General features: G+C 32.2%; 1 protein-coding gene across 1 annotated transcript; it reads right to left on the bottom strand.

Annotated features, from left to right (window-relative positions):
- Positions 1-9,345: 9,345 nt before the first annotated feature.
- Positions 9,346-14,225, bottom strand: LOC127074744 (ent-kaurenoic acid oxidase 2). The gene is made up of 8 exons (XM_051016093.1): positions 13,795-14,225; positions 10,901-11,378; positions 10,551-10,814; positions 10,380-10,469; positions 10,208-10,286; positions 9,948-10,054; positions 9,732-9,850; positions 9,346-9,634 (listed from the first exon to the last, which is right to left on the bottom strand). The coding sequence occupies exons 1-8, from the start codon at positions 14,031-14,033 to the stop codon at positions 9,544-9,546; spliced, it is 1,467 nt and encodes a 488-aa protein (XP_050872050.1). The 5' UTR covers positions 14,034-14,225; the 3' UTR covers positions 9,346-9,543.
- Positions 14,226-19,040: the final 4,815 nt, after the last annotated feature.

The raw sequence follows: 19,040 nt of genomic DNA, 5'->3' as shown, positions 1-19,040 counted from the left end.
TTGAATGTTTCTACCATCAGACAGAAATCAAGTACCCCCAGCTAAGAAAGGGTCATCAATGCAAATGTCTCCAACCAGAATATTGGGATTTATTTTCCCCTGGAAAAACTTTTCGGACGCATAATTCATTCATTACATCATTTCATAGCATACGCATGCATGCAGTGTTCGCATTTATTTTCAAACGCATAAAACATCTCATGCATCATGACATGGCATGAAGCTAACTTTATTTTTCAAGTTAATTATCCTCCTGATACAGTCAAAATAAAGATCCATTCAGACGGATATCTTCATCAATTACATTCAAGATCCAAATACATCTTTCAGATATAATCCATATGGACATCCATTCTGACAAGCACTCTGATATCCTCCTAATGGTGGCATCTTTAAGCCCATCCCAGACATTTATTGCAAATACAACATATACCAATATTATCAGATATAGCCTAACGTACGGTTCATTCTGATTCAGCTCAACATATGATTCCTTCAACTATTCCAATACGGTCTAACGTACGACCCATCTGGATGTTCATTTCCTCAGATACTACCTAGCGTACGGTACATTCCGATGTGTAGTCTAGCATACGACTACTTTTCGTCAGATACAGCCTAACGTACGGCTCATTCTGCAACTCAGATACGATCTAACGTACGATCCATTCTGATCTTCATTCCTCAGATACTACCTAGCGTACGGTACATTCCGAGGTGTAGTCTAGCGTACGACTACTTTTCGTCAGATACAGCCTAACGTACGGCTCATTCTGCAACTCAGATACGATCTAGCGTACGATCCATTCTGATCTTCATTCCTCAGATACTACCTAGCGTACGGTACATTCCGAGGTGTAGTCTAGCGTACGACTACTTTTTGTCAGATACAATCTAACGTACGGCTCATTCTGCAACTCAGATACGATCTAGCGTACGATCCATTCTGATTCTTACTTCGTCAGATACAGCCTAACGTACGGCTCATTCTGCAACCCGGATACGATCTAGCGTACGATCCATTCTGATTCTTATTTTGTTAGATACGGCCTAACGTACGGCTCATTCTGCCACTCAGATATGATCTAGCGTATGATCCATTCTGATCCTTTATCCCCAGTGAAGTCGACAGCCTGATGGATGACTCACTATACGGTCTAGCGTACGACCCGGTGTGGCACCCATGTCTTCAAATTGGTCTGATGTACGACGCACTCTGAAGCTCTCATCATCAAACTTCCTGGATGGCATCTTTAAGCCCATCTCCATCAAGACTAACTTTTAATTAACAAGTGCAAATTTTTGAGGCATTCTAGTGTTCAATAATCTTCCACCTCCAGACCACGAATGGCGTACATACCATTCTAACTCTCTCGGTTTAAGAATATTGAACAGGGGCAGCTGTCATACCCCAAAATTTGCCCGTTAATCTTTCAACACATTTTTCAAGACATTGATCTTAAAGGAACAAAGGCCCAGCACACAGGTGGCCCAATCCAGAAAAGGACTTAAAATGGCTTGCTCGCTAGGCGAGCAAAATCCTTCGCCTAGCGAACCCTTCGCTACACCACTCGCCTAGCGAAGCTTGCGAAAACCAGAAATTTTGGGCTTCATTCTGAGCCCATTAGGTCACCAAAAAATCATTATAAATACCACAACTTCAGTCAGAAGAAGAGGAGGGAAAAAGGAGACAGACGGACGGAGACAGAAAGAAGGAACAGCAAACCCTGGAGGCTAACCCAGAGAATTCAGAGCAACTCTAAAGGAAACCCTGAAGGAAACTCATCTGCACAAAGGTTACCTCCGCCCAACTCAATCCGGCACCAACCCTAAGAGTGATCTGCCAATTCAACATTGCAATTCAATTGCCAACAGGTTTACACTACCACTACCGCTTTATGCTTCCAATTTACATGTGGTATTATGATTGAATTTATAAATATATCTTAGTTTTTGCACGTGGATCTAAATATGCATGGATGTCTTGAATGTTTAACCATGTAATTTCTGTAATGGATGCCATAGGGTGTGGAGCTTGCTGAAATCGTGTTGTTCTTAAATTCAAAACCCGCAGCCGTTCGCTAGCACATCGCTAAGCGAACATGTAGCGAGGGTTCGCCAGGCCCTCGCTAGGCGAGGCAGCAGCGAACATGACAGTCGCTGATTTTTCTGTTCTGATTTTTGCTAATCTGACATGTTTTATTGTAACCATACATGGTTTACCTGACATTATTACTGTTGTGATTCCTTTTGGTTTGGTGCAACTCTCGATTGCACCCTGATTTGGTATTCTGACCTGTTTGCTGAATATTGTAAGGGCTCACATACTCCTGGAAAAGGTAGCTTGCTAGGTATTCCACTTTATTTGTGGGATACCCTTGTGGAGATTCATCCTAATTACCTAATTGATTATAAAATATTGCCTTTGAATATGTGATCTTGGACCTCTCTTTGTTGCCTTACGGTATTACAGTATTACGGTATTACGGTCATGTCCCGCGAATGTGGGGATGCACTTAGCAAAGACCCTTCGGTTAAATCATCATGTCCCTATAAGATAAATCATAGTCCCTCGGACGTTGCCTGTGAATATATGATTTTTGTCCCTCGATGACCCGTCGTTGTAGCCTACGGTTAAATGATGATCGTCCCTTCGAATGCTAAGGTATCCTTACAAAGGTTGCCTTCAATGACCAATCGATGACCCTACGACGTCCCTTTTACATCCAAAGGATAAAACTACTTACTTCTCAATAGTAAGGACAGTGTTACCCTCATAAGGATAGGAAATGCCCATAAAGACCTTGGGTAGGTATAACTCTTAAATGCTGACTCACAACCTAAAACATTTTTCATACATCACACTTTGCAAAACATCTACTAGAAAATCACCATTTGGTATACATTCATACTAGAATCATTGCCAAGTTATATTTTTCTAAACAACTTTCAAAATCAAGCGAGATAAACACTTTGTATACATTCGTACAAGAATCATTACAAAGTTAAACTCTCTTTTCAAAGCATTTTCTAAGCAGTTCACAAACACTTTTTCAGACAAGAAAAACATAAGTGATCCAGCAATTAAGAGCCCATGGGTAACCATGGATACAAAGGGTGCTAACACCTTCCCTTTGTATAATGTACCTCCCGAACCCAAAATCTAATTAAGGTCTTTCCTGTTCTTTTCCACCTTTCCTTATTGGATAAAAGAAAAGTCGGTGGCGACTCTTGCTATCCGCGACATTTGCTTTCCAAAGCAAAAACACAAAAATCAGTTCACCGTATGACAATGATGATCTTCAATATGATCAAGATGATAATGATCTTCAATATGGTAGTTTTCAAGATGATGATTCTCATGGACCTCAACACAATGAATATGATAAAGACCGCCATTGATTTAAATATTGACGATTATGTTTTGCTTTATGGAGTTACATAAGCCAACTAGCTATAACTTATATTGCTTGGATTTATTTTGAAAATATTTGTATTTTTTTGAATTTTAAAGAGTTGATTACACTTCATCTTATTAATACTTCATATTTATATATGTTTTCAATTTATAAATGTGTTTCTTCTAATAATATTGAAAAATAATCTATTAGAATAATGTGAAAGTATATGATCATAAATGTATCACCATATAAATGAACAGAAAAATTCTATACTAATTATATCTTTCAAAGTCTAAAGTGCACAACAGGAAAATTTTATACTAATTATGTCTTTCAAAGTCTAACGTTATATATAAATTTGATTTGTTTTTCAATCTATAGACAACGCTTTTTATGCGTTGCTTATCAAAAACCGTAGTATATTCCTTTGTTTTAGGCGCGGTTATGTGTGTTGTGTAAATGAAATTATAGATTAAGCTACGGTTTACATCTGTTGGTTATTAATAATCGTTGCCTTTTCACATGTTTAGGGGACAGTTATTTTATGTTGCTACTTGAAAACCGCAGCTTAAAAGTTCAACTAAAACCGTGGACTTTGATATTTAAGGCGATGGTGTTCAGAATCCGTAGGTAGAAATCAAAAAACCGCGCTCTAATGGAATAAGCAACGGCTGTTTATTCCACGCTTGATAAACCGTCCCCTAAAACATTAAGCAACGGTTTTATACCTTTAAGGGGCGGTTTTTCGTTGTTGCCTAAACCCATTTTTGTTGTAGTGGTCTTATAAAATTTCATGAAAAACGTTAATTTTTATCATTATCTTTAATATATCAAATGATTTTTAATTGATGTGAAATTGTATAGGCGTGACCTATATGATAATAGTTTTTAATTAAATGATGAATTTTGTTATACGGACATAGAGTGAAGAGTTATCAAAGGTATCATGTGATTCTGACACACACACACACATATATATATATATATATATATATATATATATATATATATATATATATATATATATATATATATATATATATATATATATATATATATTATTTACAAGTATTAAAATAAAAATAAAAATATAGATCATTCTTAGTTTTATTTCTTTCTCTTGGGTTTTGTGTTACTGTCTATTTTCTTTCCGAATTACTTTGATTATAATTATAGTTATGTTAGTGCCAATTTTTTCTGCGATATGTCTATATCTATGTTAAAAATATTGTTTGATTTATTGTTAAGTGCACAATTGTTTTTTAGAATTCTAATTAATTTTAAGTAAATATTCATTATTATGTGTGTTATTAATTTGTTTTAATGAATAATATATTCACTGCTACAAATTTAGTAACATACTATGAATTTACAAAATAGAGAGGTTGGAGAGAGTCGAGAGACGAAAGAGGCGAGAGAGCCTAAAGAAGAAATAGAGAGGATGTAAGGAGAGATACCAAACAAAGAGAATGGACGATGAGAAGAAATAAAATGAATTTCCAAGGTGAAACTAAGAAGGATGCATGGTTGGAGGTGAAGGTCACAAATCTAAAAGGGAGAAATATTGAATAGAAGAATTCCTCAAAGAATGGACTATGCAACGGATGGAGGAAGGGGTAGAGGAGAAGAAGCACAATCAACATTTTTTTTATTAAATACTTGGTATTTTTGTGGTTATGTCTATGCTAAACATATTTCAAAAATATGGAAATGCAAGAGAAGTTGCTATTATTTCAAAAATGTAGAAAATAGAACAATGTTTCGATTTTGTAAGGTTCTATGGTATCAATGATGTCAGACTATTTGCATTAAAACTCGGAAAATTCATTATTGGAAGGAGAAAAAAATATTTCTAAACATACCAAGATTTTAAAAAAGCGTGAGTGAAGATTAAAGAAAGATGGAAACAATCAATTAAGGGAGAGAATTCCCAAGAGAAATCATACTTAGAGACCAACACTGAGTAAATGAAACTTATGCACTGAAGGTGAAAAATCTATAACTTATCGAGGGCGTAGAGAGGAAAGTAAAATAAAAATACAGTCAAAATGACTCAAATTCTCGTCATATTTTGCAATCATGTAGTTATAGATAGAGTTATTACAATGAACATTCACGATTTTGATTTTACAATAAAATTTATAAAGGGTTTCTATGGTCCACTTCAGGTAAGAATGTGGAGAAAAAATCAACAATTATTTATGTGTCAAATGATGAATCGAAAGATGATTAAGATGAAGTCTGTGCGTTTAGGGAGAACATGTAGGAATAATTAGACGAGTCTATCAATTGGGACGGATAAGTGCATATTATCACATTTAATGTCAATTTATTAAAGGGAGAGAAAAATATGACCTTTTAATTGGGGTGGAGACGCATATGCTTATGTTGATTGTTTTTCTATTTGTGTTGTGTGAGTTTAGAGTATGTGTGTGTGCTTGGGGTGTTAGTTTTTTTGTGTGACATTAGGTATCTCCTTTTTTTCTTTTTGTATAGGCTTGTGATGTTTACTATATAGTAAAATAATAATTTGAATTGATGTGTACATTTCCTTAATTTGTTTGTGCTTGGATGAGTTATGTATTAGTATAGTATTGTTTTTTTCTTTCAAAAAATAAATTTAAAAGAAGGCGTGTGTAAGTGGAATGGGTTGACCAAACATTGACTTTAGTATACGTAAAAATGGATAAGAAAAATAAAAAATCAAATATGGAAGATCTACATTCATTTTTATTAATGTGGTAACAAATGATGAACACTTAATATATACGAAAAACATGAATATTAATAGCTCAATATACTTATCATCAAAATATGTTTCAACTTTCAAATTGAAATCTTCATCTCAAAAACCTCAATGAAGTCCACCGGAGAAATCTCTTATTACAATTCAAACTCTTCACCAGACCTTACAATGGGAAACAACACATTCTGAATTAGAAAAGAATTAGAGAAAATAATAAATTTATTGAAAAAGACTCAATAACCGGGAGTAAAAGAAAAGTAAGATGTAGGTATTACTTCAAAAATATTGAAGAATTAGAAAAAAGAGACCAATAAGCGAAGAAAAAGAGGGAATGAACCTCAATCATTGTGTTATAAAGATAACAACCTTCAACATGAGAGATGGGATAATTCAAAGAGGAGAAGACTATCAAATTTTATTTAAACAAGTAGTTTTGATATGTTCTTATTTCAAGAAACAAACAAAAAATAACTCTTTGAAGATTATATGGTAGAAAACCTATTGGGAAATAAGGATGTGAAGTCAACCTTTAAGCCACCAGATGGACTCTATTAAAAAATTAATTACCACGAGGAAATCTTAATTATTTAACTTGAATTTTAGTTTCTTGGAAGTTGGATTTTGAGTGTTATTTTAAAATGGAAGGAAAGTTTGTTTTGCATAGTAAATTTGTATTCCCCATGTTGTAGCGATGGAAAAGGGAAATTATGGATGAATTTAATAGAAGAAAAAGTGAATAATGCATATTAAAGGAATTTAATATTGTATTGTCCTTAAGAGAAAGAAAATGTGTAAGTCAAATTAGAAGATGAATCAAAGTCATAGTATTCATAGAATATGTTCAAAGTATGAATTTGGTTGATGCACCTCTGCTAGGTAAAAAATACATTTTGTTCAAAATGTTGCTTGTGTTGTTGTTGTTGTTTTGGATGTTAAATTTGAAATGCAGAACTGTGTTTGTAATGGTCATGATGATAGGTTGTTGTACCAAGACTGAGGTAAGGATTTGCTTATTGTGATCTTTAACTTTCTTATGAGTGTTATGTCATTGCTCTACTTGGTTTGATGATTGTATGCTCATGTGTTGTAATGCAATGTTGTTAGCTCTTATTGATTGATTAGTTATTAAATGGTTTGATCATGGTTGTTTGGTTTGTGTTATTTTTATGTTAATGCTAGGTCTTTAAATGGTAATGTATGTGGTAGTGGTTGGGCTATTTTGAATGTTTGGATATGCATTGCCTTGAAATGGATGTAAATGACTATGGTTTGAATGTTTAAAAAATGACATGTGGTTTTGGATTTCTTTTTGTAGGTAATGGATAAATGCAAAGATGATCTTGAAGAACAAGGACATTAGGGTTTAGAGATGTTGACATAGTGAGTTGACTTTGGTCAACTGGTTGACCAAAAAGTCAACAGTTGACCAAAAGTCAACTTATGCAAAAATGTAACTTTTCTTTGTAATTTTTTCAATGTAACATGTATGGACTATGTAATACAATGGCCTTTATGAATGGAATGTGTTTACTTTGGTTAAAAATGTCCTAATGAAACAATGAAACAATTGGATTCAACTGACCATTTTCTTCAATGAAACCAATTTGACACAACAATGGAACAAAGAATGGCATGAGAGTGGAATGAGACCTGGACCAAATGATGACCATGAAGACCAATGAGAACATATAATAAATGAATGAAATATGAATGCAAGCATACCTTAGACCAATCATATAACACCATGAACTAGGATTCTAACTAGGTCAAAGATCAAAGTGTCAAGCAATAACCAAGAACCTTAAACCAAGTGAGTAATCAACACAAGTAATTCATCAATGTCATGAACCAAATAAGAGATTCTAGCACCTTAGAGTAAGCCACAAGATCCAAAAACCTCTCAGATCAAGAATAATGGTTTGACATGGAATAAACACCAAGATGTAACATCCAAGGTCTCAAGCACCTTGCATTAGGGTTTTTCACCTTGATCACAATGATGGGGCTCTCCATATTGATTGTAGCATCACAACTCCTAGGACTTGATCCTCAAGAAAACCCTAGCTCCTTGTTAAGTATAATTAGTCTCAAACCTTTGAATCTATGTTATGTTAGTACACTAGATGATATGGATGTCCATGAATGAAAATGAATCTCAAACCCAAAAGGTTAGATGAAAACGAAAAGGGGAGGGGAAATTTTGGAGTATGACAACACACATAGAGTTTTTGCTCGTTATTGTGTGAAGAAATTTATTGTATTTAACTTGTGTTAATCTCCTTTGTTAGAAGCATTACTTGTAAAGACACGCTTGTAAATATCAAAGTTGTTTGAGTGATTTTCGTGAGTGACTAGGTTTTAGTCAGATAGACTCAAGAAGACAAAGACGGTTAGTCTTTGTGGTGTCTGTAATCAGTTTCAGTTATAGTGGATTAAGTCCTTGTTGAGAAGACAAAATTACATTGGTAGGGTGGACTGGAGGTAGCTTCGTTAACAGCGAACTAGTATAAAAATAATCTTGTTATTTTTATTGTTCGTGTTTTTGTTTGATTGAGTTGGTTTTGAAAAAACTTTCATTTTTAGAAATCCAATTCAAACCCCTTGTGTTTCTTGCCACCTTCGGTATGACCCCTTCAATAATAGTGCTCTAGTTCAACCATTGATTGGACCTTGGGGAGAATTTGTGCAAAAATCTTTGGATCGTTATTGTTCGATTCAATTTCGTACCATGTGTTGATTGTTGAAATTTATGTGATTTTATGTGTGAAATTCATGAATTATGATATTCTTAGATTTTGAATGAGTTTGATGAAATGCGATGATGATAAATATTATATTAATGTTTTGAATGTTAAATTCATGAAATTTGATGTGTTAAATTGCATATGATTTGAATACTATGAATTATAATTTGGACATAGATGAATAGGTGTGATGGTAGGAATCTAGCTATCACCCTTAACCCTTAACAATGGCTCGCATACATTCAAATGAATGGTGAAGTTTTTTTTTAGTGAACACAAAAATAAATGAATTACTTTCCTCCTGTGATTGTTGGAATCCATCACTCTTAATAAATCATTCTCAAGCACACATGAAACATAAACACCATTTTTTCTTTTGAATAAGTAGATAAATAACCATATTATATACTCTTTTTTTTACGGTAAATCATAATATATATACTAGCCACTACTTAAAGGATAATAGACTTTCGTAATTATATTTATTTCTTATATGTATAAACTGTGAAACTTCCTAAACTTTTTTTCCATCTATCATAAAATAGCTGAAGGTAGTTTGAGATTTGTGGTTTTTACCAAAATACAAACATGAAAACAATTTTCACAATACAAAGAACCATGAACTCTCTTTTCCATTTGAAATTTATGTTGATCAACATTTCTTAACCCTTCCTAAGCAATTGTCCATAGGCCTTGTATGTGGTAAATATCTAATAGGACATTTAGGATTAAGCTGTTCAAGCCTGTTTCATAAAACAATAACATAATCTTTGTTAATAAAACACATATTAGAAACAATAATATGTTTTTTTTTAATGTTAAAGATGGTTGGTTACCCACCGGTAATTAAGAGTGAAATGATGAAGAAAAACAGCTATTTCCATTTTGGCAAGATCATTGCCAGGACATAATCTAGTTCCTGCTCCAAAGGGAAGGAACTCCCCTGCTTTATGTTCCTTCTGTTAAAAAAGTGATTAATTTAATAGATTGATTAATGAAAACAATGTACTCATAAATACAACTGTATCACAAAGTTCATTTTTTTTTGTAACTTACATTCCATCTATTAGGATTAAATTCCTTTGGATTAGGATATATTTCAGGATCAAGGTGAACTGATCTGAACCATGTAAGCACTTTCCAACCTTTTGGTATGGTATAACCTGTAATATCCATAATATGAAGTTAGAGTTTTTGTGATATTAATTAACTAAAAGACTATTCTTCACTTTGCATTTTTACATCTACTTCATGTCACATTAAGAGAGATGCCATCACAGGGGTTAGAATCCGGATACTATATAACATAGACTAACCATTGATAGTTACATCGGATTTCGCCTCTCGAAAAACCACCAATGAAAAGGTTATCACGCGCATTGTTTCATCGATTACCTATAGAATGCAGACAAGAAAAAAATGAAAATCTAACATACTAGCATTTATTATTTTGAAAAAATATCTCAAGATAGACCGAAATATATATACCTTATAAAGAAAATCCATGCCGCGAATTTCCTTAAGTGTCAACCCTTTCTGTGTTGAAGGTCTCCTCTTTATTATTTCTTCTTGTTCTTCCTATTAAGTTTTGGAGTTATACTCAGACACGACGACACGAACACGCAGACACACAACACAGATGAATAATTTGATTAATACCTTAGCTTTTTTAAGATATTCAGGGTGCTTTTGTAGGAAATAGGTAGCCCACATTGTAATATGTCCCGAAGACTCATGACCAGCATTCAAGTACATTAACATTATATCAATGATATCTTCATCATTCAACTTTCTTCCATTATCATCTTCAACATCTATAAGAGAATCCATCATATCTTTCGCTTTCTTTTGCGAATAAACCTTTCTTATGTTTCTTCTATCATCCACAATAGATTGAAATATTCCAACTAGATTTTTCCTAGCCTGAAATCAAAGAAAAATATTAAGAAACATAGATTCACAATGCAAATCAACTTCGTTCGATCTATCTCGTAACATTGTTGATTTACCTTGAGCGCTTTATAGTATGCAAATCCAGGAACATTGATTTGCATAGCTCTAACTCCATGATTAAGTATTGTGTATTCTTTTTCCAAAGCTTCCATAACAGGTTCACTTTCTGAACTAAGAAAAATATGCATAATGATTTTAAAAGTAAGCTTCCGAATTTCGGTTAAAAACTCGATTTGTCCCATGTTAGACCATTTCTCTAGCGAAATTATAACGTTTTCTTCGATATATTTCAAGTACAAAGACAATGCTTCCATGCCATTGATGGAAGACGATGTTAAACGTCGAAGGCGCTTGTGTTCTTCGTAAGTCATTGCAATGAATGAGTTCTTTCCAATGAGCTCTATTGTAGATTGAGGCCAACCAGTTGTGAATTTTTCATCATCTGTTAGAACTCTTTTGCATCCTTCTGGTGTTGTCACAATCACACTTGGATTTCCAAACATTAAGGCTTTGTATATTCCACTACTTCCATATCTACATAAGTTAATTCAATCAAATGTTAATAGTGAAACTTCATAATTCACAAAACTCAATCTCAAAATACTATAAAGTCTATCTTCCTTCCTTGATTTTTTTATAAAATTATATTTTGAAAATTTTTTAATCCCCACTTTGATTAATTTCAATTTCTCTTATTAGAAAACATTATAGCTGTACCAAAAAAAATTATATATCAAACTTTTTCATATAAATATCTATGGAGTAAATTCGTATTCATACGTGTTAAAATTTTAAATAATCCACTTTACCTATTTTTAAATAAACTATACAATATTTTATATATTATATAATTTATTTAATTTATTTTCTAATATATGTAGATTTATATACAGACTATTTCATAGAATTTTTTAATAATATAGATTTGGCTTATTTAAAAAACTCAAATCTAATCTTTTTATTAAACAAATCAGATTAAATTAGATTCAAATAAATCAGATTATATAGACCACCGTATAACAATTCATTTTTAACGTATATTTTTCATTAAAATGTTGACAGAGACAAAAAAGATTAATTAATTTAAAATTTTATGCTGACATGAGTAATCTTTACTATCAAACACAATAAACTAAAAAATTATTGATAGTACCAACTTAATTATTTAGTTAAAGTAGTTGAATGACATATGTGTCTCCATCATTTTTTTCTGGATATAATATAACCTAAAGTAATATAAAAAGATGTTTGTTTTACTAAGTGTTAGATACATTAAATATTCAATCAAAATAAAGTTAAAATAAAAATTTAAAAGCATATTTTACAAAGCTTACGTGACCAAAAGTAACATATAATTTGAGAATTAGAATTTAAAAGATTGCAAAATCTTTTGGGATGAAAAACAAAAGTTAGTGCAATGCAACATGCTCTTCTTGATACAATAAGACAATTGTACTACTACTAGGCAGTTGTACAATTTTATGTCGTACCTATTTTAAAGGAAAGTGCTTGTATATAATCCAAAACTTTATTTAATTTAGCTTAAAGATTATCTTAGAAATAAATTAAAAAAATTACCAGAACATGTTAGTACTAAAGTCTAGACCATCTTAGTCATACATATATAGGCCCACATTGAGATGGACTGCACAGCATGACGTATGTCTCAATCAACACATAATAATTTATTTTCTAAAATAAAAGGAAATGCTCTTTTTGAAAGAAATAAACTGTATGTGTTTATTGAATAATATCTATTTTTTCAACTACATTTTATACTATTAAAAAAATTTATATCAAATATTTTTTTGAAAATCACAGTCTTCATTTACAAAAATAAAAAACAAGAAATTATTTGATTTGAAAATAAATCAAACTTTTATAAATAATATGTAAATGTTTCCAATAAAATACTAAGACAAATAGTGGAGTACTCAAAAATTTAATTTGTTTGATAATAAAAAATATATATTTTAAAAAATTGCGAAATAATTGTAAATACTTTTATCATCATCATCACATAAATTAAAATTAACTTAGTTTAAACATTATTTTTTTTATAAATTGAATATTCTGCATACTTAAAATTATGTTCAGTTATAAAATGTCTAATATTAAATAAATAATAAAAAATGATAATTTTATAATATTTTTGATAAATTTCGAACGGTGTATATGAACTAATTAACACTTTAGTATATTAAACATTGTTTTAAAAAAGAAAACGATTGTAATTTCTATTTAATCAACAAAATTACATTAAAAATAAATGTTTTAATTTATAAGTATTTTTCAATAAAAAATTAATTAATAATTGAGGCCAATAATCAATTAGGACAAAAGTTGGAGTAACAATGTATGATGCTGTCCACAAATTAATTTTGGCTTCTGTGCCTCATTGAAGCAAAACATGAGAGAAACTCAAACTATTGTTCTGTTACAGTGAAAAGGACAAACAAGTTCTTCTCTTAAAAAGAATCTTTTTTTTTTTGCTTCCAAACATACTCTAGTTTCATAAGTTCTTGTTATGTTCTATCTCTCGTCTTTGAAAAACTTGGTTTATTTTCTTTAGATATTTTTTTATCTATAATGAAAAATCAAAGTACTATATATTTTTGGGACCACTAGCAGTTGCAGCTTTAAGGACACGCAGAGAAGCAGTTTGTCTGTCTCAAAACTGTGACCTTAAAAGGTAAAGATCGTGAGTACTATTTTTTAAGGTTATTAAGGTTCAATTAACGCTATCATCATCATCATCACTATAAAACTATATACCTTTGCCTTTGCCATCTAATTTGAAGCTAACAAAAAACCAACTTCAAGCTAGCTAGTACTTAACTAAACTCATTCTAACTATATAAATTGTTAACGAATACACATATTAAACGGATAGACGAACAGACAAACAGATAGACAGACGCAGACATCAGACGAGAGAATGGTTGGTTACCTGGATACAATGGAAGAGATGAAGGAGTCAGGATCTTTAGACTTGAAAGCTCTAAGAAAGGACCACATGTTACCTATGAAGGGCCATCCCATATCACCTGGTGGCAGAGAGTACTGCTTGACACCTAATTTGGATTCATAGAGCCACCAATTTACATTTTTGAGAATGGATCTTAGGACCAAAAGAGCACCACCAATGGCCATGAGGACCACCCACATGGAACCCATCTCTAAAATCATCACTAATTGATTCACCTAACTTCTCTTACTTCACTCTCAATTGACTCAACACTCACTCTTTTTCAATGTATTTATAAGGAAACATGGTTGTGTGAGAGAGATGGAAAATAGGGAAATGAATAGGAATATAAAGAAAGGGAGAGAAAAATAATAAGGAATTTTGAAAAGTAGTGGGTGGCTAAAATTAGCGTGTATAGACATATTTATGAGGCCGGCCATGTTTTCCTAAATTTTGTTTTGTCAATACCTTACCTAATTTGAGAGTGAGATTATTTGGATGATATTTTTTAGTGCCTCTTCCAAATTCAAATTTAAAATAAATAAATTTATATAAATAGTCTCTAAATCTCAACTCAATTAACATATTATTATGTTGAATCGTTATTAAAGTTCGAACTTTGACATTTATGATTGAGTGTAAGTTTCTATAAAAATATGCAAAATAAGATTAAGTAATACTTGAAAAACTAATTAAAGGGATAATCAATAAAATTAGTAAGGATTAAGATTTATATTAGTTGAATGGAATGGGGGTAAGGACAGAAGAAGGATTAAAAGAGTGAATAGGATAGCAGTCCCATTGCATATCAATTATGGAAGTGTCTTTTACCATAAAAATGGAAATATGGCAGTTTCGACTTTTTTAGATGATTAACAATTATTACCTTTTTATTTTGTGTGTGGTTGTGGATATGTTTGAGAACTCTTTCAACTTATAGTGTGAAAATGGATGGGCTAGTAGGCCACATGCCCGTATTTGAGGTGGTAAGGTTGCACCTTCATATCTTAGTGGGATTCTTCTGTGTCCTTTTGTACGAAGTCATATTCCATGTGGTGGATTCAATCTCATTTTAACTTATTTCCTATGTTGATAATAGTTGAAGTCGATGTATTATGATTGAACTCATGTTTTAGGATTATGATAAGATGATTAGAGTTTATGTCGAGTCTTCTATTAATAGTTGGAGTGTCTAAACCCGATTAAGGCGGTTAATATGACCGATGTACACATAATATTTGGTGAGACTTCTTCTCTTGATGGACAAAAGGGTGAAGGTTGTGGTCTGGCTTTTACATTTATACTAGGGAAACTATATTAAGATTTACATGTGACTAATATATAAGACTCATGAATCCGACCTTAAAAATGAATGGACCTATCCTGCAATGTTGGTATATATTTAGTTCATAATATATGTTAATGTATATTGTAAAAATTTAGTGAAAGATATACAATATATATAATGGTTTATATTATTATGATGATGTTGATGTATATTGTAAAAAAATTGTGGATTGAGATAATTGTATTTGGTCTAAAAAGAGATGACCCATGAAAACCTAAATTGAGTACAATAAATGTTGGGCGAGTGGTTGAAATAAGAGTGACCGTTTGAAGCAGAATGTGGTCGTTTGATTGGGCTTGGATCTCCTTTTCCGAACAAAAATCCATGATCAGTTTCATTTAACACACGTGACAATAGAGAAATCTATGAAGGAGCGACTTGGAGATATCATTCATTAATTTTAAACTAAAATGCACAAACTCTCTCTCTCTCTCTCTCTCTCTCTCTCTCTCTCTCTCTCTCTCTCTCTCTCTCTCTCTCTCTCTCTCTCTCTCTCTCTCTCTCTCTCTCTCTCTCTCTCTCTCTCTCTCTCTCTCTCTCTCTCTCTCCCTCCCCCCTCCCTCCCTCCCTCCCTCCCTCCCTCCCTCCCTCCCTCCCTCCCTCCCTCCCTCCCTCCCTCGTGTAGCTGCTCAAATGTAGCTGTTAAGAGTGTAAAGTTAGTTCTTTGAATTGAATTTAAAAAGTAAAAGAGAAAGGCCATATTTTCTTGCAAATAGATATAGATATTATTCTTTCTTTTGATTGACTAAACGGATATTGTTATATAGATAAATAATAAAGTTTTCCTCATGGTTTGAAGAAGCCAAAATGCATGTATATGATGATTATGAAGCATCTTCACTATACAAGCATAATCAAATTATCACAAAAAGTTATACTCTTGTTTTTAACTTTTCAATTGAAAACTGTGATTCAATCAATGTCTATGCTGACTTCGATTGTCATGCTTTCAATCAAATTTCTCCTGATATGAAATTCGACAATCTACAATTCCTTGTCTGGTAAGTTGATGAAGCTTTGTGATTGGAACAATCTAGTAAGTCTTTTTAGAATTAGTGCTACTTTTATCACTTTAAACTATGAAGTTAATTACTCCAACCATCTCACAATATAAGTTATTCATATAAGAAAACAATCATCTCATCGTATGTCATCTACAATACTAGTGAGGATTATTTTTTTCTTCATTTAATTATACACAATGAGAAATAAAAAAAAAAATACCGTTCACATTGAACCTAAATCAACAATTTATATTTATCTGACTCAAACTAATTGAGTTATTCATCTCCCTAATTTTATAATTTATATTCACAGTATAAATAAAATTTTGTAATTTATATTTTTTCGTTGGGTAAATAAAAAATGATTTTATAAAGTAATCAATTATATATTTATTATAATTTTAAGATTTGAGTTTACTTTAATTTAACTATATAAAATCAGTTATTAAAATAAAAATCTCCCCTTTTTAAATTAATTTTATAAAATCGAAAGAATTAATACAACGTATAAATTTTAGTTTAAATTACTTCATTCAAATGTATCACTTTTTAGTTTAACTCCATGTAATTTTTCTAGTTTTTTTTCTTTGCCAATATATGTCATTTTATATTTTATCCTTACTTTTTGTCTTAATCATTATAAAAGTAGTTTATATTTGAAGTAGTTCATGTAATACATAGAATTAATTTTAACCATTCCAATATTTATAAAATAAAGACAGATAAATACTACATATAAATTTTAAAGACCAAATTCAAATATAATATCGTAATATTTTCATCTTTTTCTAATTATCACCTAGCTTGGATTTCAATAATTTGTTTTTTTTTAATTTGATTGCAAAATTGTAAGGATGTCAAAACGTGTTAAATTTGGAATAATTTGGGAAGAGTTTCACTAGTGAGCATCGAACATTTTGTGATTTTTTCTTCTTAAAGCAATATCTTTGTAAGACACACACCATATATTCACCCAAAACTTTAAGGTAATAGATGAGTGAGTTCTCTCACTTATAAATGCTCAAGTCTCCATATTTCCAACTAACGTGAGATTATTACCCACATTACTCACACTTACTACATTCTCAACAGGAATCAGGAGATTAATGAATAATTGAGAAATTAGAGTGTGGAGAGAGAGAGAGAGAGAGAGAAGAGTATTTTCATTAGCAATTAATGATGATGCCTCCAAGACATTTATACAGGTATTACATAGTGATTGAGACTTAAACAACATAAGGCAAATAACAGAAAATTGAAAAACTCATTCCTGTAATCGATTACACAAAACCTGTATTGTAACTGGTTACAGCTACTACAAAAATTAAATAACTTTTAGTGATAATCAGTTACGTGATTACGTTAAGTGATTTCACCCACGATATTTTCCCTGTTTCTTCAGCTCATAAGTGACTCTGGCCTTGTTGTAACTGGTTACAACACTTGAATTACCAAAAATTCTTTTAACACGCCACCTTAATTCAAGTGTTCTAAGTCTTTCATGCCCATGTTCATCTTCAACCTCTTGAACACACGATTTGTGACTCCCTTAGTCAACAAATCAGCCAATTGGTCTTCACTTCTACAATATCTCAATCTTAACTTTCATTCAGTTACAAGTTCCCTCAAGTAGTAAAACCTCATCTCAATATGCTTGTTCCTCTCATGTGCAATTGGGTTCTTAACAAGATTAATCGTTGAAACATTATCAATCAGGAGTGTAACAGCCTCAACCTCATTGTTGCCTAACTCCTTCAATAGATTCATTAGCCATACGACTTGACACACACATAACGAAGTGACAGTGCACTCGTCCTCACAAGACGAGAGTGCAACTAGTGGTTCCTTCTCCGAACACCATGAGATTGGTGTTCCACCGAACATAACGATGTATCCAGTTGTAGACTTTCAATCATTTTTATCTCCACACCAATTTGAATTGGTAAAACCGAGCAAATTGTATTTTCTTCCTGTATCCCTTACGGGAAAGAAAATTCTGCAGCCAATAGACCCTTTGACATATCTGAGGATCCTTTTGACTGCTTCCAAGTGAGACACCTTCCGTTTCACCATGAATCTACTCATAATACTGGCACTAAACACCAAGTTCGGTCGCGTATTGCATAAATAACGCAAGGATCCAATCAACCTCCTATACTAAGTTGGATCAACATCTAGCTCATCCTTGGTCTTCGACAATTGTAGTCTCGATTCAGCTGGAGTAATGGTAGCATTACAATTCTCCATTTCAAACTTCTTCAATATATCAAGCACATGTCTTCTTTAGTGCATGAGCAGTCCCTTTTGAACTTGTGGAGCTCAATGCCAAAGAAGTATGCCATGAGGCCAAGGTTTGTCATCTCAAATTCTTTCATAAGTTCACTCTTGAACTTAGAAGTACACTTTTTGTTGCTGCCCATTATCAACAAATGTTCTACATATAGACAAAGGGAAATGACTCTTTCACATGTATCCATCTTCACATACATGCCATGCTCGGATACACATTTCTTGAAGCCAACCTCCTTTAGGAAACCATATTCTTTTATTCCAATCTCTTGCATCTTGCTTCAAACCATATAACGCTTTATTCACCTTTTAGAACTTTATCTCCCGGTTTCTCACAACAAAACCAGAGGGTTGTTCTACATATATCTCTTCTTAAAGTGGTCAGTTCAAAAATGAATATTTGACGTCCATTTGGCAAATGGGTCAATTGTTGTTATTTGCAATACCATTGACTAGCCAAATATTTTCAATCCTAGCAACCGGTGTGAATACCTCTTCAAAGTCTACACCTTCTTTTTGCAAAAATCCCTTTGCAACTAATCGAGCCTTATGCTTGATTATTTCACCCTTGAGATTGGCCTTCACTT

Source organism: Lathyrus oleraceus, chromosome 1 (assembly GCF_024323335.1).
Source record: "Lathyrus oleraceus cultivar Zhongwan6 chromosome 1, CAAS_Psat_ZW6_1.0, whole genome shotgun sequence".
Taxonomy (NCBI): Eukaryota; Viridiplantae; Streptophyta; class Magnoliopsida; order Fabales; family Fabaceae; genus Lathyrus; species Lathyrus oleraceus.
This window is presented reverse-complemented; position numbering and strand designations above follow the sequence as displayed.